This window comes from Zootoca vivipara, chromosome 14, assembly GCF_963506605.1.
Source record: "Zootoca vivipara chromosome 14, rZooViv1.1, whole genome shotgun sequence".
NCBI classification, from domain to species: Eukaryota; Metazoa; Chordata; class Lepidosauria; order Squamata; family Lacertidae; genus Zootoca; species Zootoca vivipara.
The window spans coordinates 5,697,501-5,719,861 of NC_083289.1; the positions used below are offsets into that span (position 1 = coordinate 5,697,501).

Consider the following 22,361-nt stretch of genomic DNA (forward strand, 5'->3'; position numbering starts at 1 on the left):
TTTAAAGGTATTATGGACAGTGATTCAAATAATGTTCAATTTAAAAGTAGTGACTCTGCAATGCATAAGCACACCACGCTCCTTTTATACCAGATGCCCATTTCAAAATTCTCATTTTGTCTGGTGTTACGAGGTTATTGTTAAGCAGCATGTTAGTTATCACTACCAATGCGACATAATGGTTAGTCCATGTACACTGCCAAGTAGAGCACACTGCATGAAAACTAAGCCAACTTGCTCAAAGTATTATAACACCAGCACTCAATGCCAAAGTCAGAGGAGTGGGAGAAACTGGGTTTGGTGATATACCAAAAGAGGATTGCAAACTTCTATGCCTTGCACCAAATCTCCTAAACCCCATTTCCCTTGGAAATACGCAATATTTCAGAGATTTTCTTTTTCAAAAAGCAATTGTTATTTGCCATTTCTTGGGATAACTGCAGCAAGAATAGATTTAGTACCAGAAAATAAAAACCCAGAGCAGAAGGATGGTTGATCCTACCTGGGTACACAGTTGAACCAGCAGTTTTGCAGCACTTGGGGTATTTGAAGCTAAACAACCAACAGCTGTGCTCAGATAGGCCAAGCAGGAAATGGGCTTGCTCATTTTGCTATGCACTCCTCGAGATCTTTCGGAGGAACCGGATACAGTACAGGGACTTGTGGAGAGACCTGCTCTCCCTGCTGCAGCCAGGCACATCAGTCGGACCAAGGTTCGGATATCGGTTAAACCCAAGGACTCAAGCCCAGCTGCAAGACTGCAACTAGACCCACTGTTGAGGGAGAAAAAGGTAAGCTTTTTCTGCCTACTGACACTCCACACAAACACAGCATTCACATTTCAAGGCATCTATTATACACTGCAGTGGTCATAAAAAACCCAAAGGACTGCAGCTCAGTGGTAGAGAATCAACCTCCAGGTTGGGCTAGAAATGTTCCCTGCCTCAACCCTGGAGAACCGCTGCTAGTCAAGGTACACAATATTGAGTGAGTTGGTCTGACACAGAACAAAGCAGCCTCTATGTCCCTAAACTGAGTATAGGATAAATAGTACAAGTTACTATTTTTCTGTCAAGGAGAATGTTGTTAGTCCTCAAAAAGTCAGTGTCAGAGCAGCATGCCATCATTATGTCTGCAATCAGGACCAGGGAAAAGGAAGGAAAGGACACTGGCAATCTACATCTGTTTGCTGTGGATGCAGGAGAACACGAGCCTTAGAAGTGGGAGGTGCCTCCTAGTAGCCCTGCCCCCTGGTCAAATTTTCCTTTGTTTCAATAGACTGTGACTGGAGAGTGTCCCCGCATTTGGACTACTGGATAGAGCAATATGAGGGGTAGCCAATGTGGCACTTTCAAGGTGTTTCGGACAACAACTCTCATTAGCCCCAGTCAGCTTGGCAAATTGTCTGGGATAATAGGAGTTATAGCTCACAACATTTGTTTTTAAAAAAATTAAATTCTTTATTATTTTAATGCTTTGAAATACGAGAACAAGATATACAAAAAAGAATATGCATAGAAAATACATAAAGTATAAAAATTCACACGAAAATTACATAAAGTATATAAAGAAAAAGATACAAAAAAGAAAAGAAAAATAAGATGCTACTATAAAAACAACGCTTCCAATTATTCTCTCTGTAATCTGTGTTTTTCCTATTTTATCGCACATTTATAACTATCTACTTGTCGTTTCATTTCTTATTGTTTATACCAAGTTCAGCCTAGATCCGCTATTAGGATTTCAGATATACCATTATTCAATAAATATTCTTTAAACATCCTCCATTCCTTCTGTGTTTTTGTCTCATTTGTCCTCTTATCCTTCCTGTTGTTTTTGCCAACTGTAGATACTCTAACATTAAAGTTTGCTAATCTGTTATGCTGGGTAAGCTTTTACTTTTCCAGTTTCTGGCCACTAAGACTCTTGCTGCTACTATCCCATACATTAGCAATGTCCTTTTTGTTGTTTTAATATCTTCTGGTATTATATTTAATAAGAACATTTCTGGTTTTTTTCTAAACATATGCTTTAACAGTTTTTTAAGTTCTTCATAAATTATATTCCAGTATTTGCAGATGATGGGACAGCTCCACCACATATGTATAAAAGATCCCTTTTCTCCATTACATCTCCAGCACACAGAGAATTTGCTTTTATACATCCTGGCAAGTTTCTCCGGTATTTGGTACCACCTGTACATCATCTTTAATATGTTCTCTCTTAAGTTGTAACAGGCGGTAAATTTCATGTCCTCCTTCCACAGTCTTTCTCATTGGTCCATTAGGACATTATATCCAAAATATTGGGCCCATTTTTATCATTACTGATTTAGTCTGCTCTTCTTTAAGTTCCCACTCTAACAACAGATCATATAGGCGTGAAATATATTTTCCTTTCCTCTGCATCAATTCTATTTCAAATTTCGATTTTTCTTTTGCAAGACCCAATTTCTTTTATAAACCTTTGATTTATTTGAAAATATTGTAGCCAATCTGACAGGTGTTCTTTTATCTCTTCATATTTCCTTAAAGATAGCTCATTTTGTTTCTTTTCTAGTAGTTCCTGATATGTGGCATTCTTATCATCCATATTAAGTTTTTTCACTGTTACAACCTCTTTTGGTGATACCCACAAAGGTATCTTGGGCTCCAGAATTCCCTTATACTTTAACCAAATTAAATATAATGACTTCCTTACAAAATGATTTAAAAAGCCTTTGTGGACTTTAACCTTGTCATATATTAAGTATGAATGCCAACCCTATCGGTTGCCCACCCCTTCTAGATCTAATAATTTAATCTAATAATCACAACATTTGGGTGGTACCATGCTTAGGTATCCCTGAGACACCGAGAGAATGCTAGTGTTCATAATTTTTTCTTGTTAGTAAAGAAAAGGAATTATCTAGAGGGGGGAAAACTTGCTTTGAAATTAGTAAAGGTAAAGGGACCCCTGAACACGTGGCTATTTGGGAAAGCTTGCACCAAGATGGGAATTAGCCCTACTCTCCTTGTGTTATCTAACAGATTTTTTTACCATATTCAAAAGTTGCTTAGCTTGTATTTTGCTTTGGATTTTGTCTCAGATAACACCACAAGCTAACAATCACAGGATCATTGTTCAAATCAGGTCCTCTAGAGCTTGACAAACCTGACAGAAAGGAGAGAGAGGGCTCTCATGACCATTGTTCTTGCCAAGAGGACTTGAGCTGCCGCCGTCACCCTTCTTAAAGCCATAACACGGTCGTGTGGATTTACCAGAGCAGCAGCTTGTTCTCCCAGAGTAATTCTGCCAGAAGAACTTTTTTCTATGGAGCCATGGCAACCTTGAATTCAAGGAGTGACAAGAAAAGGAAGCATTGCAGCATGTGCAAATTTATACCCAAACAATTCTCTGTTTTGCAAGTCACCTTGAACATTTTAAATAAAAAGTTAACTCATCAATGTTTAAATGTTTTTTAAAAGTGACAGCAGTTGCAAGTGTGGACCTTAATTCAGAAGGTTAACCTGCACTTTCCCCAAGGACTTGAGTGGCAGAAACTGCACAAGATAAACACAATGGGCCACCTCTCATGCTTAAGTTAATGCTGGGCATTTCAAAACCCTCTCTCACTCCCGTTTCCATCTACCTCACCTCAACTGATGGGAGCATTGCATTGATATCTGTATATCATTCATCATCCCACTGACCACAGTTGGAAACAAGACGGTGGACTAAGTGGACCTTTGGTTCAAGCCAGCATTGTTCTTGCACGCAAGGGGTAGCTGAATAACTCCACTCACTGAGTCAACAACATACCTATGATTTCTTCAGAGGATGCCCCTTATATCATCTCATGTACAAAAAAAAGCCCTTCTGCTTTTACTCAACCCTACTCTCATGCTTTCCTTTCCCAATCCCAAATTCCTTGCAGTTCTTTAAAGGGGAGAGGGGAGGGAAATGGGAATAAGTGGTTTTGAAGTTTTCATAGGTTTTGATGACACAGGAGGAAGCTATGAAAAGACATCTATTCCAAAGTAATAGTAAGGTAAAGATAAAGGGACCCCTGACCATTAGGTCCAGTCGTGACCGACTCTGGGGTTGCGGCGCATCTCGCATTATTGGCTGAGGGAGCCGGCGTACAGCTTCCAGGTCATGTGGCCAGCATGACAAAGCCGCTTCTGGCGAACCGGAGCAGCACACGGAAACGCCATTTACCTATTTATCTACTTGCACTTTGATGTGCTTTCAAACTGCTAAGTTGGCAGGAGCTGGGACCAAGCAACGGGAGCTCACTCCGTCGCATCGATTTGAACCACTGACTTCCTGATCGGCAAGCCCTAGGCTCTGTGGTTTAACCCACAGCGCCACCCGCGCCCCCAAAAGTAACAGTACGACCACCTAAAAACAGATGAAGCCAATTAATTTGGCTGCAATTTCACAGTGAATATGTTCAGGATAATGACCAAGAAAAAACAGTGCAAGACTTCAGTCAATTATTTCTCTATGTAAAGTTTACCTATTTGCATCAGTGTTTCCTCCATACTATTGGTGGCTGTGACCATGGCAACTGAGGCTCCCAGTGGATCACTATCCGGGAACTGAACAGGCTCAGGTACAATACGGCGATCATTCAACCCAAGGGGTCCGGCCAGCAGTTCAAATTCCTCTTCACCCGTCAGCTTTTCATCCTCGTCAACATCCAACATGTCCCAGTCTTCTGGCATGAGATAAGAAAATTGCAGTTAGGTATACTATTTTAAAGCAAAACTTGAACTATGCACTGGTGTCATCTGAAAAGACATACATAAAGAAGTACCTTCATAGACACTGTCTTGCTTGCCTATCAGGTCGGGTGCCTGGCCTTTATATCTGCACCAAAAAGAGAACACAACAATCCGCTGTTAAATCAAACACCCCATCTTTTTTGTTTTTTTTAAGTACAGTAGTCTTTTCTTGATTTTCTTGTTTTATTTTTTTGTAAAAGGCTTTGAGTGTTTTCTTTTTCAAAAAAAATCAAGTGGTTAATAACTTTTCTGAAATAAATGAATAAATAATATTAAGAAAGGGGTGAGGAACATGTGGCCTTCCAGGTGTTGTTGGCTAGCTGGGGCTGATGGGAGCTGGTCAACATCTGGAAGGTCAGAGGCTCCCAACCCCAGGTTTGTGAAAATTGCAATACAATACAATATACTTTATTCGACCGATAGTCAGAAAGGGTTTGTGAAAACTGAATTATAGCTACCTTGTCTGAGAAGAAACAATCATTTTGATTAAATACAGATCCCTCTTCAATTTTTCAACAGTCTTATCAAAGATGCACCAAAATATCTTTTGAGATGCACCCCAGAATCTTCTGACACTAACAGTTCCAAGTTCCAAGCAATAGCTGGGTCAAAGAACTGAGAGTCTGTAAGTGATTTTGTATCAGGCATTGAAACCCAAACTCTGTATAAAGCATCAGAATGAAATGGTGATTTTGAAAACATTATCTTAACAGTCTAATATTTGATTTCATAAATTATTTTAAAATGTGATAATTTTATTCTTCTCCCTCGTGAAAAGAAGTTACACAGGACTTCATCAGCAACTCACATTTGAAAGTCTGGTCAAACAGGACTGCCAATAAGTTTTGATATTTGTGTATTTCTAACCTTCCTCCATATGGAGGCACCCTTATATCAAGTCAAACCACTGGCCCCACCTAGCTGAATAGTCTCTACTTCTGGACAGAAAGTTCATGGCCCTCCAGATGTTTTGGACTCCAGCTCTGATCATTCCAGACCATCAGCCATGCTGGCTGGGGCCGAAGGGATGTGGAGTCCAAAATATTTCTCTATCTCTGCTCTAGCAAAGGTTAGGTGCTATATCCTCCAGATGTTGCTGGATTACAGCTTCCATCATTCTCCATTATGCTGACTGGGGCTGATGGGAGTTTGAGCCCAACAACAACCCTAATCTAATTGGCAGCAGCTATCCAAGGTCTTAGACAATTTGTAAACAATATTGGACTATTAGTCAGTGTAGACCAATACAGTCTACTCTGACTGGCAGAAGGTCTTACACTAGGGTTGCTGGGGATTGGACTCAGCACCTTTGCCATTCAGAGGATATGCTCTGCTTCTGAGCTATACCCTTCCAATGATGCCAGGGTGACCCTGTGACGGGGGTTAGGATGAGACTTGACTTGTCCAAGGCTACCCAATCGAGCTTCCTGGCCATGCAAGGATTTTAAACCAAGCTTTCAGTATCCAACCCAACACTCTAGTTACTGTACCATATTGGCTCATGAAGTTCAGCTCTTTTATGATAAGTGCTTCCTTTTTCCTTTCCTTTCTTTCTTTTTTCCAGCAAAGGACATCACAGGCTACACAGTCTTTGGTACCTTTCCGAGGAAGACGTCTTAGACTTGCTCTTCAAGGTCAAGTATTTTTCTCGGCAGCTGCCACACAAGAGGTAATAGGGATTCCCACTTCCACATTCGCCACCAAACCATCCATCCACATAGGAGCCATTGCTGCGGTAACCCTGCCGGTTTGCACTACGCCCACAGCCAGGGTGGTTTCTTTTCATGTGTTGATTGAAGCTGACAACGCTGGATTCACACAACTCACATACTACCACCTCTTCTCTGTCTTCAGATTCGCAAACATGCTGCACAGTGTAATCATGCAGTTATAATCATGTACACACAGAAAAATCTAGTATTTCTATTGTATTTTAATGGACTGTCATAACCACAGCTGAATCAGCAGTTCTCAGTTGCAGCTTATTATGGAGGCAATAGAAAAACCTGGAAACACAGTGGGTTGTCATAGGTCAACCTTTGCATAGGTGCCCGTCAGATGTTTTGGATTACAACTCCAATAAGCCCCAGCCAGGATGGCCAATAGGGATGATGGAAGTTGTGGATCAAAAAAGCTAGAGGGCACTAGGCTGGCAAAGGCAGCTGTAGGTGAACAACTTCAAATATATAAAAGTTAGCACTTCATACTTTATTGGCAACCTAATGGCATGAACTTAATGAAAAAATCATGCCAAAAGTTCAGGCAAAGTCTAAAAATCAAGAGTCTAATTTTCTGCCTATAAACCCCAACTTTCTTGAGTTTTAAAAAATGGCCTACAGATGCTTAATTCACATGCTCTGCATAATTTGCAAGGCTGTGCAAATACGATAGGTTTAACAAATTGGTTTGCTTTCAGTTTCTTTTATGAGGAACTCTTGAGGAAAAGGTTAGGGGAGAAAATAGGAAGGCTTGCTGGTTTTATTGAAACAAATTCATCCTAATACAGTATTAGCAGGAAAAATACTTTTTTCTAGCTCTTGCAGTTGAAAGGAAAAGCCTAAAGTAAGAACGGCTCAATACATTTAGGCAAAATGAGGATGTAGATGGTGGTAGAATTCTGGACTGTACCACTACAACTGCAGGGTCTTATTTCTGGGGGAAGGGTGGTCAATAAAAAGCTTCCTTCACTTAGTAAATTAACTCACAAGGAAGAAAAATTTAGCATCTTTCTTCCTGATGAACTAATTTACTATAAACATAGAACATTCAAAAGCCTGAGGCCAGCTCCCTGAAATTTGAGGCAGTCTAGTCTGCCACCTCATTCTGTGTAATGTGCAGTTTGGCTCAAAAGCCTCATCATTCTACAGACACTGCTGTACTATTTACTTTTCCTCAAAAGTGATCAGAGAGAAAGTCAGACCCACTAGTCCATCTAGCTCAGTATTGTCTACACTGACTGGCAGTGGCTCTTTAGGATTTCAGGCAGGAGGTCTCTTCCCACCCTACCTGGATATGTCAAGGTTTGAACTTGGGACCTTCTGCATGCAAAGCAAGTGCTCTACCACTGAGCTACAGCCCAATAAATTTGGGTGCGTTTGTTAGATCCCGATTCAAAATAAGGCCAATTATGTCTTCACTACTCAACCACAGCACTGGACATCTTTAAGAGTCTAAAGCCTATAATTTTCAGCACCTTCATCAAGATGCTAAGCCAAAGACACCTGCTTACTTGAAGAGGCAGCAAAACATATATGAACACTGCTGTGAAAACATCAAAGCGCACAATGATCATCTCAATCTGAGAAGCACTTTAAGCAGCTACTGATGCATTGAAACTATACAGGATATTGTAACTAGAAGCAATTTAGCATATTCCCAAAGCATTAAACAAGGTACAATCTTCAATGAATTTCTCTCACACTGGAGAGCTCTTGCATAACCACCATTCTGTTCAAAATAAAAGTTCTACAACAGCCTTCCCCAATGCTGGCCTCCAGTTGTTGAGTTCAGTGGGAGCTGCAGTTCAAACCATCTGGAGCATACCAGGTTGGAGTTGTTGTTGTTTTTTAAAAAGAAATGTACTGTTCCAGTGTAGCCAATTCCAGCTGATGTTTGGGGCTGCTCTTTGAGGCTGATTCTTGGCCGTGTTTGGATGACTTCAAGCCCCAATTTGTCCCAGTCATGACTTCACCTGCCACACAACTGACATCAAATGTGACATCAGGTGTAGGGTAGGTGTGCATGGCCAAAACAGCCAGCCTGGGGGCAGGGGTGCTACTTGGGCCTACAGGCCAGAGTTTTCCCATCCCTAATGTAGGGGAATATTAGCCACTCATCATCTCTGATCAATGAAATTATGTAGCTGTCTATTTTTTTTTAATGGCTTGCCTGTTTTTCCTTTAAAATGTCAAGTGACTTAAATTGCACAAAAGGCAGTTAGCAAATGGGAAAGCAGTCAAAGTAAAGAGAAACTGTTTCACATGAAATGTACCAATGAGAACTACATGACAATATTCACTTGTGCTGTTAAGAGCCTGGAACCATCCAAATAAGGGTTAGCAGCAATAATGTTAATAAAACGATTGCTTAGGTAATGCACAATGTTATTTCATTTCCTAGAAAGCAAGTAATAAGCAAAGCAGCCCCAGCTGCAATCACACACACCCAGGTAGGCCAATCCAATACCTCCGGGATCCACATTCCTAGAATGTCATTATCACTGGCAAGATCCTGCCCAAACATGGCTTCCATGGCTTCATCATCCAAGTCAATTTCTAACTCCTCATCCAAGTTGAAGTCATACAATGCTCCAGGGTCTTGTGGCAAGGAGATCCCTTCTCTCCGGCTCTGATTCCTGTGCGCCTGTACAGAGCGGTACAATCCCGCTTAAATCAGAGAGAGAGAAAACAAGCACACAGTTTGTTTTGCGGGTTAGTAGTAGTAGCAGTACATGCTAGCTACGGTCAAAGCTGCAACTTAGCAAAATGGGTGCTGTGATGGATAAGGACACTTAAACTGCAGGACCTCTTAGGAGAGATGATATTCACTCTTCAAAATGAGACATACTGTGCTACTCTCAGCAGGCCCCAAAGAATAGATGTCATTCACTTATATGGGGAAGCAGGGGCAAATACAAGGACTATACTTGGTCCCGTGACTCCAAAAGCAGGGTTTCCCTCCATAGCCCCAACAGTTTGGGTTGATGGCAGCTCAATTTACATTTCCCCACGAAACTTATCAGCCATCAAAAATCTTCATCATTTCTACGTAAGTCCCTCTTTAGGTTCTGTTTCTTAACCACACAATTCTGACAAGATTAGAAACTGGTATATTATACACACACATATGAAAATGTTAACATACACACTGACATATACAATGCTAGCAGAATACATGTAAACTTCTATGCTACAGAACACATGCCCTCTTCAGCAGGGATGAAAAGAAAAGGGTGTTGAAAAATATTTTTAGACACCTACCAGCACGGGCTAGCAGCGTCCGAGCAGCTAAGTCGAATTTGTGCCTCCTGGTCACTGCTGACCGGCCCCTTGAGGTGGGTCCACTTCCAGATGCTGCATTTTCTACATGTTCCATACTATCATGGCTGAAATGTACAAATAGTTTAGAAATATTGAAATGTGTCAAGTATTCATTAACATTAATCCAGATTAGACATTGGACCAAGAAGGGGGTAATGTTTATATTGCCTAAGCGCTTGTAGATATCCTAACTCTCATAAAGCTCAGAGGCCTTGATTTCTACTAAATTAGGTCCCGATTGCCAGTTATTTGCTCCATTGTAGGACTGCTCTAACTAGAACTGGAGAAAGGTATAGCTATGCTTTTATCTCTAACTTCTGAATGTATAACTTATAATACGCTCAGCCACTTTTGCTTTACTACAGATTAGGGTCTTTATTTATTTAGATCAGGAATGTGAATGCATTAGTTCTTCTGCTGTGAAAATTGATCTTCATATTCTTTCCTTCTTGCAACGGCCTAGGACCCTCATACTTATGGAACCTTCTCTCCCAGTATGCCCCGCGGAGGACCTTAAGGTCCATAAATAGTAACACCTTAGAGGTCCTGGGCCCAAAGGAAATCAGATTAGCCTCAACCCGAACCAGGACTTTCTCAACACTGGCTCTGACCTGGTGGAACGCTCTGTCTCCTGAGACCAGGGCCCTGCGGGACCTGATTTCTTTCCGCAGGGCCTGTAAGACAGAGTTGTTCTGCCTGGCATTTGGCTTGGAGCCAACCTGACCCCCTCCCCCATTTTCCCATTTTCCTTTTCTTTCCATATGGGGCTGCATTTAAATTTAAATTTTAATGTATTTAATCTTGTTCTTAAGTTATATTTTAATCAGTTGTTTTATATCTAGTGTTAGCCGCCCTGAGCCCGGCCTTGGCTGGGGAGAGCGGGGTATAAATAAATTTATTATTATTATTATTATTATTATTATTATTATTATTATTATTAACAACTTGGTGTGGTTATGTTTTGCACATCACTTGGAAAGACAGGTGAACTAATATCAGTGTACTAGAAGAAGCAAAGATCACCAGTGTTGAAGCAATGATTCTTCAACATCAACTTCGTTGGACTGGTCATCATTGTGCGGATGCCTGATGATCGTCTTCCAAAGCAACTACTCTATTCTGAACTTAAAAATGGAAAGCGTAATGCTGGTGGTCAACAAAAGAGGTTTAAAGACTGTCTCAAGGCAAATCTTAAAAAATGTAGTATAAACACTGACAACTGGGAAACACTGGCTTGCGAGCACTCTAGTTGGAGAACAGCCTTTACCAAAGGTGTCATGTGCTTCAAAGAAACTCGATCTCAGGACGCAAGGGATAAACGTGCTAAGAGGAAGGCATGCTAGGCAAATCCACACCATGATCAACTCCCACCTGGAAACCAATGTCCCCACTGTGGAAGGACGTGTGGATCCAGAATTGGCCTCCACAGTCACTTATGGACCCATTGTTAAAACCGTGTTTATGGAAGACAATCTTACTCGGCTACGAGTGATAGAAGAAGAAGAAGAAGAAGAAGAAGAAGAAGAAGAAGAAGAAGAAGAAGAAGAAGAAGAAGAAGAAGAAGTTGTTTTGTTGTCTATGCTCATGGTTTGAGCATATTACACCAATCCTGAGCTGAGTGCACTGGCTGCCAAATAGTTTCTGGGCCCAATTCAAAGTGCTGGTTTTGACATATAAAGCCTTTAGCAGCTCAGGATCGCAATACCTGAAAGACCACCTCTCTCCATATGAACCTACTGGACTCTGAGATCATCCTCTGAAACACTTCTCCTGTGCCTGCTCCATGAGAGGTCTGGAAGGTGGCAGCATGAGAATGGGCTTTTCTGGCTCCCCATTTGTGGAATGCTCCCCCCAGGTAGATTTGGCTGGCGGCTTTATTATACATCTTTAGGCACAAGGTGAAAATGTTCCTCTTCAACCAGGCCTTTTAAATCTGATGCCCTTGTGGGAGGGGCAATTATTGGTTTGCTTTTGTTCTATTTTTTATCATGTAATTTTATGTTGTCAATCACCCTGAGATCTATGGATAAAGGATGGTATACAAAATGAATGAATGAATGAATGAATGAATGAATGAATGAATGAATGAATGAATGAATGAAAGAAACAGGTTTGCGCTGGGGAGTACCATCGTGTGGAAAACTAATACTTACAGTCCCATTACGGTTTGAAACCTGAAGAAACCAACATTTTACCTTTCGCTAAAACCTTCCTCCATTTCAGTGGCATCAGCTGAAGGGATGTCACCGGGAGACTGCAAGTAACATTGATCACTTGACTTCCCGCTGCCCCCAGAAACTACAGTGCCATGGAGGGAATCGGCTGTTTCTTCTGACTGAGGGTCTTCATCTTCCTCGTTCCCAGGATGCTCTATCATCCACATTGCTAAGACTGTAATGTTTTGAGCATCTGCTTCTCCCCTTGCACCTAAGAAAGAAAAATCTTATAAAATGGCAGCCAATTATGAAAACAGGAGTGCCCTCTGTTAGAAATGGATATGAATTCCAAAAGCTCATGACAGAAAACTCTTTCCAAAGTTTTGTTACATGCAGCTTGATAGCTGATGCAACACCCAACATCCAGAGCATCTTGCCTTCACCTCTTTTAAAGGGCAGCCCCTCCTGCTTGGAAATCCGAAGAAACCAACTGAGGGAACTTTTGGTGGGTGGTTGTTCATGCCCTTCTACTATTTGTTCCTGGGCTCTTATTCCTTGAGCAACTTCAAGGGAGTGCTTGTCCCCATTACACTTTACAGACTAATATTTGACAATATTTGACAAAGAGCAAACCCTTTAATGAAAAAGAAAGCTATGACACTTCAGAACCTAATTGGCTTGTTATTGTGCTCACTCTCACACATGCTCTCTCTCTCTCTCTGACAAAGCGGTGCAGTGCATATTCCTTGACAGCAGAAGGATTACCTGTGGCTTCCATTGCTTTTGCAATCTGCCGTAAAGAGAAGCCCATTTCTAACAAGGGCACAGCAATAGCTGGTGGAGGAGGGGAAGTTGAAAGGCGGCTGCTTGGGTCCGACAAAGCTGTGGATTGTGGAAAAAGAATGAATGGCAAATCAGCACCGTCTCCCTCATAATTCATCCTGCAACTTAGGCTACAAAAGTTCAAAATCATTTATTTTGGCTGCATTTCCCCAAAAAATATTTGTATGCATATTTTCCTAATATGATTAGTCTTGTACATAATTGTACAAAGTTCAGCTACATCTTTTTGTTACTACAAAAGGGGGGGGGTAGTAGTAATATCTTCCACATATCTGCCTGGACCAACTGAGGGCATATACAGTGATAGTAAACAAACTAATTTCAGTACAGAAATGAAGAGAACAAAATTAAGTTGCTATACACACACACACACATACACAGACAGTAAACCTTACTAAGGCAATAGACGAAACCTACCTGTCCGATTGGCAGGTCTTGCAGACTGAGAATCAGGAGAGGTCAGTGATTGTCTCCTGCCTACTTCATCAGAAGGAGATGTTGGCAAAGAGGATATGGGAGGCGTTTGTGCACGTCTTGTTGGGAGTACAGTAGTAGTTGGGTAACTGGAGAACATTTGCCTTTTAAAAATATATAAATAAAAATGGTAAAGCATTGGATAGCAGTGCAAGGCATACCAACAAACAAGATAAATACCTGTATTTCTAATATTACATGGTGATAGCTGTAACCCACCAATGGGATGTGTATGGATGTCAGTAGAAGTAGGACCCATTCCTCACCATCTCTCCTTCAAATTTAAAAGGAGATTTGAAAACAGTCTGAGGGTTCAATGGGCACAACCTGTGATGTGAGTGCTGACAACCCAACTCAACACTATTACGTCTGGTACCACTAGTCAACAAGTAAAAAACACATAGTTTTATTGCTGAAAGTCGGAATGGAACAGCCTTTTATAAAAAGATATACTGCTTCTTGCTACTCTAGTTAAACAATTTGAAAACATTTTCAGAAAATGAAATCGTTTGGAGAAAACTTATCAAGATACAAAATGATTACAAACTTGGCTGGTTTGTTTATGAGAAGCAAGATCAGAAGTCAATCCATACCTAAGAAGGCTAAGAGGCAAAACCCCAGGGGACTCAGAGGCAGGCACAGTTTCTGTATCAGTCACCGGAGTGGTGGCAGTTGTTGTATCTTCTAGAGAGCTGCTCATGAAAGATGTCGTACTAGAGGCCGAAGGACTTGTCGTCACAGGTGTCTGGGCCTGCTGAGCTTGGTCGTTTTCTTCTGCTTGCTGGTCCACTTCTGCGGAACAATTTAATATTTTTCCATATCATTTAGCTTTTAAAAATTTCACTTATGACTTGCTCCCTATAAAGCACCTTGAAGCAATTTCACAATAACACAAACACATACTCAAAACAATGGCATTTACAAAAAGTTTAAAATATTGTGTACATTAAAAAAAAAACCTAGTATAGACACTAATTGGAATAAAAATATAGCTATACAGATCCGCATATTTTTACAGGCAACTGCAGCACACCTGGGACTGAATACTTGTGGGCCTCCTGAAGGCATCTTCTTAGCAAACATGGGAAACAGGACACTTTGCCTACCCCTGCAGAACTCTCCTTACATTCTTTTATGTGGTTCGAAAGTTTTGATTGTTGAATGAAGGGTTGGGTGGCTGATATTTATTCTGTTAGAACATGCTACATCACAAGGAAGGATCCTTTCAGGCCTAATCCTTATGGAGCACCCTTCTTCTTGTGCCATCATTATTCATCTTTCTGCACTAATTAAAGGCATGCTTATTTGCCCAAGCTTTCAGAGGCGGCTAGCTGAAAATGAATTGACTTTTGGGGGGGGGCGGTTGTACACAAATATTGTACATTTTTATTTTAAATTTTAAATTGTTTTTATGTGAATTATATTGCTGTAACCTGCCCTAGGATCATGAGCTAATGAAGAGGGGCCTAGGAATCAAAATAATAAATAAACAGTAAATGATAATCAAGCATTCCAGCAGTAGCCAGAAAGGTATCCTTGGAACACTCCAAAGCAGAATGTGAAGCCAATTGCCACTCCACCCCCTGCCAACTCCCGATATGCTCTAGCACAATGCAGGAAACTGCTCCTCAACTGAGATTCAGGGCAGAACAGGATGGAACAATACTGTGAATACAGGAGATAATTGCTGGGTGGGAGGTGAGTACTTTTCCATATCCTAAACACATTTTCACAAGCCCCCCCCCCCCCCCGCAACCATGGATCAAAACCAGACCAGCTTGTGGGGCGGGGAATTCACAGAAGGCATTAAGTACCTTCCCTTCTGTCATTTCTAGAGAAGTACTGCCTATGATGACTGGCAGCAGCTCTCTAGAGTTTCAGGTAGGGGTCTTTCCCAGCCTCCCCCAGGAGATGCCAGGGGCTGAACCTGGGGCACTCTGCATGCAAATGCAAATGGCTTTACTACTGAGCTGCAACATTTCCCCAAGTGGTTGCAACCACTTTTACCCAGACATCTACTTCCATCCACATACCTAATGCTGAAACTGCTACTCAAGACTGGTAGCAATTCTCCCAAATTCTCATGCAAACAGATGTATTTCACAGGTCCACTACCCTAGATCCTTACAAGTGGTGATGCCATGGGTTGACCATGGGGTTTTCTGCATGTGAAACATATGCCCTTGCACAATAGGAACCACCCTCTACCAAATAGAATTAAATTCAAATAACCAAAGAACTTTGTGATGTACAGGTAAAAGGGGGAAATGTCATGATTATTTGTGCAAGCACACCCAAATCATGCTATGGTAGTTCACACTATTGTTAAAACACTGATGCTCATCCAGAGGAGCAGAGATCAAGGGAAGAAACTTGGGAGGGTCACAGGAGCTGCTTTGTCTCCACAAATCTTTGTCATGTGATGTGATCCTACCACTCCTAAGCTGCGCAAAGAGTGAAGTCATTGTTTGCAGACACCTCCTGCAGGCTAGCCAGAGTATAAAGCAGGGATCAGCAAACTTTTTCAGCAGGGGGCCGGACTATATTTTGGAAAAAAATATATGAATGAATTCCTATGCCCCACAAATAACCCAGAGATGCATTTTAAATAAAAGGACACATTCTACTCATGTAAAAACATGCCGATTCCCGGACCGTCTGCGGGCCAGATTTAGAAGACAATTGGGCCGCATCCGGACCCTGGCCCTTAGTTTGGGGACCCCTGGTATAAAGAGTAACTGCTATGTTGCACTAACTAGAAGAATTTTAGAAAGCTGTCATTTAATGCAACAGCCAAGCTGATGGTGGTTTTTTTTTTTAAAGGACTCCTTAGTTTTCTTTAATTAAGCTAAAGGACATGGAAAGTGAATGAACAAGGTAAGGCTATCAGTCAGCATGATTACAGTTACCTTTAGTTATGGCAGAGACCAACAAGACAGATTGACTAATGCAAAGCAAAGTAAATGGCTAGGGTGCTGCACACCAACTGCTGTTCTTGTACCAGTGTAGCACCACAATACTGTACACAATTATCACACTGACTGTGCAGGAACAACGTAACTGTATTGCTGGCTTTTCACAGGCACAAATCTTAGGAAAAGGGTATCCAGCTACCAGTGTAACTGTGTTCAAATTTACATTTATACACTTGCATAATTAAAGTGTACCTTGCTTAATTTTGCTGCCACACTGGTCCTCCAACAGCCCGTGAACCACTAATTTGTAGATCATTGCTTGTGCCCGTTCCAAATCGGCCAGTCCTAGTGCCCTCTTGATGGGCGAGCGCATGACTGCCCGTTTCACCATATGGCGCATCAAGAACTGCAAGGCAGCACGCATTTCCACATCTTCGTGAACAATGGGAGAACTTGCACAATCAGAATTATGGCCACTCTCTGCCAGGACCTTTGGTATTAGTAACAATTCAGCATATTTACTACAACTAAGGAGAGTGCTAAGCGATTTCATAGCACCAAGGTAAAGATAAGACAACTGCACTGCTCTGATTTCTGATTGTACAGCATCATGATTCTTGGAGGCATGTTCATGAGTCTTCCTTTTGACTTCAGCATTTGAATGCTGGCTCTCCACACCCAAGGCAACAGATTCTAAGGAAAATGAAGCAATTTCATTTTCGGATTTTGAACTTGTAGCTCCATGGCTTTTGATATCCTCAGTGCTTGGCACCGACCGAGCATCTGATCCAGAGTCACCTTCTGTTCTCTGGTCAACATCTCCTTTGTCTTCTGCATCATGCTTGTGTTTCTTCTCATGTCGCTTGACACTTTGCTTCCCCATGTCTTCGTGGATGCCAGTCAGGAAGGTGAGGTCCAGCAACACAGTGGCTGTCAGTCCACGGAATCTTGCAACATCAAAAGGCAGCGGTTCGCAAGGTTCCAGATTATACAATGGCGTGTCACTAGGCGACCAAAAAGTTGGGAAGCTTTAATAAAGATCAGAATGACACAGGAAGAAGCAAGTGAGGGATAGACAGGAGGAAAGCACGGGAAATAATGTAGGCAAAATAAGACATAAAATATATTTAATCAAAATCTAAATGAATTGACAGTCTAAAAAAGTAAATGTAAACCAGGTGGGGGGGGGGGAATGAGGGTTATGATCAGATAATGGGGAGAGATGATACTCAGTGCAAAAGGTAACAAAGCATGAGTGTGCCTTTCAAACAAAACAGTTCATTCCAAATACCCAACAAAGGTAATCATAAAATACTGAGGGAGTTTTTGCTATATTAGACACGTTTGTTTTGGAAAATGTTTCCTAATGGACGAAAGCACCCTGGGATCTCGACCGGGTTCTGGCACTAAGTAGGGAGGTGGCATGGCCCCTAAGATATTTTCACAAAATAAAAATGCAAAACAAAAACTTAGCAGCACTTTAAAGAGTTTTTAAAAAATCCTATTCTGGCGGAAGTTTTTGAGGTCTCACAGAATATGCCACAAGAGATGTGTTACTCTCTAAGGTGCCACAAGGCATTTGATGCCATCGTTCAGACATTACTTAGCTTATACAGTATTACAAATGTCATAAATAACTCTCCCTAATATTACAAAACAATGGCCTCAAAACCCACAGTAGAAAAGGTTGCAAGAAATTTATTTCCAGGTTGAGCTGTCTGATATTTAACTAGCTACCAGAATTAGCAACTACTATCTCACATTTTAAAAGTCAGTGACATTTCCTAAGCACTAACAACTGGCCACTTGTCTAACACCAATACTGAAAACACTATACCTGATTGTAATCTCAGCTTCGTCCCATTGCACCTTGGCAGACGTACTGCCTTCTTTGACCACTCCAAGCAAGGTGGCATGCCGCCCAGTTTGCCTGTGAACACAGCGGCCTCCAACTCTAAGTCCAGCATCCACTCCACCAATCACTGCCAGGACTGGCCACACCTCCACACATAAGGTCTTCAGCTGGAGCTCTGAGAGATCTGCCAGCCCGTGCCGACTGCCATGTCTGCCTTTCTCCTCCTCCTTGCTCTCCTTCTCCTCTCGTGCTTCATTCTCCTCTCGGCTTTGAACAGAGCGGCTTTTCTTCAGTTTCTGACCTGCCTCTTTAAGGCATGCTTTGAGCTTGTGCAGCCGCTCCATCATTTTCTTATTGATGCAATGTGTCCACCGGTCTGTTCGATGAAGGATGCGGATAAGCTGAATTGTGGCCTCTGCAAGCACGGCAGCAACAGGGCTACAAATGGGGTCTCCTGGAAGCAAATCCCTCGGGGTGCCACGCATCTGCATGTCACAGATTTTGACCTATGCAGATAGACACACAAGGAAATTCACTGAGCTGGATTCTCAGGTTTTTGGTAAAATTGATTTGCAAATTAAAAATCTTCTAAATGAATCAGAAAAGGGTTTATTTTTTGTAATTTTCACCAATATTGCAGGTCTACTACAAAACAGACTTCTATGAGCTTTTGTGGGAGCTTGTTGCAATGAGGAAGAGTTTACCTAACTATATTGACAGGCACATGTGAGTCAATTTTTGACATCTCAGTGATTCTTCCATGCAGTTACAGATGATTTCAAAATATAGAAATATTTAGAAACACGTAACAAATTATTTAATTTTATATCCTCCCTTCTTTCATCATGGAAACAAAGGCAGAATGCATGCATATGGTTCCCAAGCACTGACCAGACCCAGACCTGCTTAGCTTCAGCAAAGGCCTTCAGACCATACCCTGGGACATTTAAGTTTTGGAAGCTGGTTATGAAGGTGTGCTTCTCTGTAGACGTCAATTCTCATCTTCCATCATGTCCCAGCACTCTGTGTTAGTAGAAGTGGAGCAGAGGGGAGCAGTACTGAGAAAGCTCTGTGGACACAACCTTCCCCCTAATTTGCTATTCCTGCCTATGTTGGACTTGCGAGTGCTCTCAGCTCAGCAAGGACAGTAAGCTTGCTGCACCCCAATGCTGTCAGGAGTGGGGAAGAGAGAAGGAAGGGGCTAGAACACTTGACTGAGAGTGGGGGGGGGGTTGTCTTCCTGCATGCAAAGGAATTCCAGATTCAGCCCTGACATAAGAATTTCAGACAGCAGGGCTGAACAAGACCTCTGCCTGAGACTCTGAAGAACATCTATCAGTAGTAACATACAATACTGTTTAAATAGACCAGTTCCATATAAACATGTACCATATGTATGTATGTATGTATGTATGTATGTATGTATGTATGTATGTATGTACACACACACACACACACACACACACACACACACACACACACACAGCTAAAAATGCTCAATCTATTCCACATATTATACTCATAGGCCCTTTTCAAACACCATATTAACCTTCACCACTATTGCTAAATATCCAGCTTACCTTTTCTCCAGGATTACTGCTATAAAACATCACACATGGGTATAATTCTGCAGCATCCACATCTTCAAAAGCCAGTTTTGGTTCCTGTGGTGGTGGTGGGGGGGGGGATAGTAGACAGCAAACTGATTATGTCAATCACCAATTTTGCAAGGAGCACTTCCTTACTGATTACCATCAGGTCATGCTCCATTTAGCATCTATTTAAAAGCCTTCCACAACCTGGTGACCTCCAGCCGTTTTGAACACCACCACCCATCAAGCTCAGCTTGATGCTGGGGCTGATGGGAGTTTTGATCTACGAGATCTGGAGAGCACTAAGTTGCCAAAGGCTGGTTTACACTATCACTGATGAAGAACGTGGTCTGTTCAGTTGTGGCACCTACACTATAGAATTTGTGCTCCCTTGAGGTCAAGTTGACACGCTACCTTTCAAAATTTAGAAAGATTTATTTCATTGTGCCCTTTTCATGTGATTTCAGTTCAAAAATTTAGAACTTTGTGATTGTTTGGATTATGTCTTTGTTTCGTCTGCTGTACTGCTTTTTTGTAATTGCTGATTGAATGCTGTTTTACTGTTATTGTGAACTGCTTTGAAAACCATTACAGGTTAAAAAAATTAACAGTATACAAATATCATAAATAAGCAACAGAAGATTCATACCTCCCCATTTTTTCCAAAGGAAATAGTCCTCGCTTCCATATCCAACACGCATGTTATGAAGTCCCCTTGGGTAAAACTAGTCAGTGTCAGTGTCTGCTCCCCATTATGGTAGAGATTGCCACTATATGCTCGGTACAGCCACATGTCTGAGGTAGTGCGATGGTTAAAATCGTGAACTGGCCAACGAGACACTCCAACGCATGTCCCTTCATTGCCTCGATTTTCCTTCACGATATAGAACTAGAAGGTGAAGAAAAACCATCAACGCCCACAGCCTACTTAAAATACCACAAAGCACAAAGACATATAAAAGTAAGGGGGATTTGAACAGTCATTTCAACCTGCAAATTAATCACTGTTGAACTGGAAAGGGGAGGGGAGAGGCTTAGTAGACCCACGGACATCCAATAGGCTATCTTGTCAAGGTGTAAGCCAAAATAAACTGCTACTACTTAGCAATTATTTAAAAACAGCAATAATCTTTTATCTCTATCATTTTGGGGAAGAAAAATGAAGTATTCCACAGAATGATGGAAGCAAAAGGATTGTTGTTTTAAAATCATTGTTAGGTGGAGCTTCTGATTATTTCTCTCTTCCCCCCCCCCCATACCCATACAGTTTACCTGGCCTCACAAGTCTTTGCAGAGAGAGATAAAATCTTGTGCAGGCAAAAGTATGCCACTGATCTGTACTGCTCAATCCACAGGCTTAGAGAAGCCAGCAAATCATGAACAAGACCTAAAAACTGTGGACTCTGGAAGTCCAGCTTACAAGGGTCAGAAATCCTGTGCAAATCTACAGGTAGGGAACAAATTTAGGCAACCTGGAAAAAAATGCCATTTGAACTAGAGTTAAAATATATTCCCCCTATTTTGAGCAGTACAGTTTGTGGGTTAAGGACACAATGGGTTTATCTATACACCTTGCTTCATCTCTATTTTTAAACTGGGCTTTCTAGGCTACATACCTTCCACTGGTAACACCCAGAAGTGACTCCAGTGGATGCTAATCCATATCCCTTTCCGCCGCTGCCATGCGTTAAGATCTGACCATTCTCTACTAGGCAGCACTGAGCCTTCTCAGGGTCAAACGATACTTCCTGTATAGGGAGATTTTCCTCTTCTTCTTCAGATTCACCCTGTTTCTTTCAAAAATAGAATACAAACACCTCACATTGTAGTCAATTAAACAAATGGGGGGAGCAAAATCTATCAGTAAAAAAAAATGAAGGGGTAAAAGATGTATAAAAATACAAACTACCTTTTACAAAAATAACCATAGATACAAGCACTCTAATACTGAAAACTTGATAAACCAAATCCCATATGATACTGTAGCGGACTCACCCCACTAACTGCCCCCAATTAAATATACCCGGCCCTCCCCATAGTACGCCAATGATTTTCTACCATTTTACCACAGGCTATCTTGTGGGGGTCTTGTGTGAGGGGAACTTTGTTTCAGGGAGCCTCCGGCAGGAGTTGATCAAAAATGAGTTTTATTTACAAAAAGAGATTGGTGGAACAAAGTTGGGTTAGGAAGAAGTTAACTTTTACTTAAACTAAATATATAAAGATGTCACAGGCTTAAACACAGTGGTATATGCACATCTTTTCTTAAACTTCAGTTGCTAAAAATCGGTTGCTACACTTCAGGTAGATGTTCCGGTTTCTAGAATAGGTGGTGAAATGCTTAACTCAGTTTCTCTTGTTCCTTCATATCCTTTATGACAGGTGTTTCAGGTAATTATTTTGGGCACAGCACAGCTTCCTTCACAGCTTGTTTTGTGAGCAAGGGGCGCTTTTCGTCATTTACCCCCTCTCTTAGCAATCCCACTCCTGAGTTTTAAGAGACCTTGGGAGTCTTCTTTTCCTAGAAGAGCTCTCCCCGCCTGACGGGAAGGAGACACAGGGGGTCTGTAGTCCCACAGCTTCCCCCTCCTCTGGCTCAGACTCAGCCCTCCAGGCACCTCCTGTCTCTTCACATGGTCCTCCTCTCTTCAATACGAGGCTCCTTCCTCTAGCTATAGATATTCTCCTCAGAGCGGATGCTAAACTCACATTTGAACC

The 22,361-nt window shown here is 41.6% G+C and overlaps 1 protein-coding gene across 11 annotated transcripts in view; it reads right to left on the reverse strand.

Annotated features, from left to right (window-relative positions):
- The window catches only part of HERC1 (HECT and RLD domain containing E3 ubiquitin protein ligase family member 1), a 119,514-nt gene that overhangs the window by 40,245 nt on the left and 56,908 nt on the right, over nt 1-22,361 (reverse strand). For 7 of the 11 annotated variants that reach the window (XM_035130896.2, XM_035130899.2, XM_035130898.2 and 4 more), the window contains exons 34-49: nt 21,260-21,436; nt 20,293-20,532; nt 19,632-19,715; nt 18,034-18,557; nt 16,449-17,224; nt 13,875-14,073; nt 13,225-13,385; nt 12,730-12,846; nt 12,004-12,235; nt 9,749-9,873; nt 8,934-9,154; nt 6,368-6,636; nt 4,802-4,854; nt 4,502-4,702; nt 3,154-3,328; nt 503-773 (exon numbers count right to left, since the gene is read on the reverse strand). In XM_035130896.2, the coding sequence (XP_034986787.1) occupies nt 503-773; nt 3,154-3,328; nt 4,502-4,702; nt 4,802-4,854; nt 6,368-6,636; nt 8,934-9,154; nt 9,749-9,873; nt 12,004-12,235; nt 12,730-12,846; nt 13,225-13,385; nt 13,875-14,073; nt 16,449-17,224; nt 18,034-18,557; nt 19,632-19,715; nt 20,293-20,532; nt 21,260-21,436 (3,825 nt within the window). The remainder of the gene's footprint in view (nt 1-502; nt 774-3,153; nt 3,329-4,501; nt 4,703-4,801; nt 4,855-6,367; nt 6,637-8,933; nt 9,155-9,748; nt 9,874-12,003; nt 12,236-12,729; nt 12,847-13,224; nt 13,386-13,874; nt 14,074-16,448; nt 17,225-18,033; nt 18,558-19,631; nt 19,716-20,292; nt 20,533-21,259; nt 21,437-22,361) is intronic. The other 4 variants (XM_035130891.2, XM_035130895.2, XM_035130893.2 and 1 more) reach the window with 4 other exon arrangements.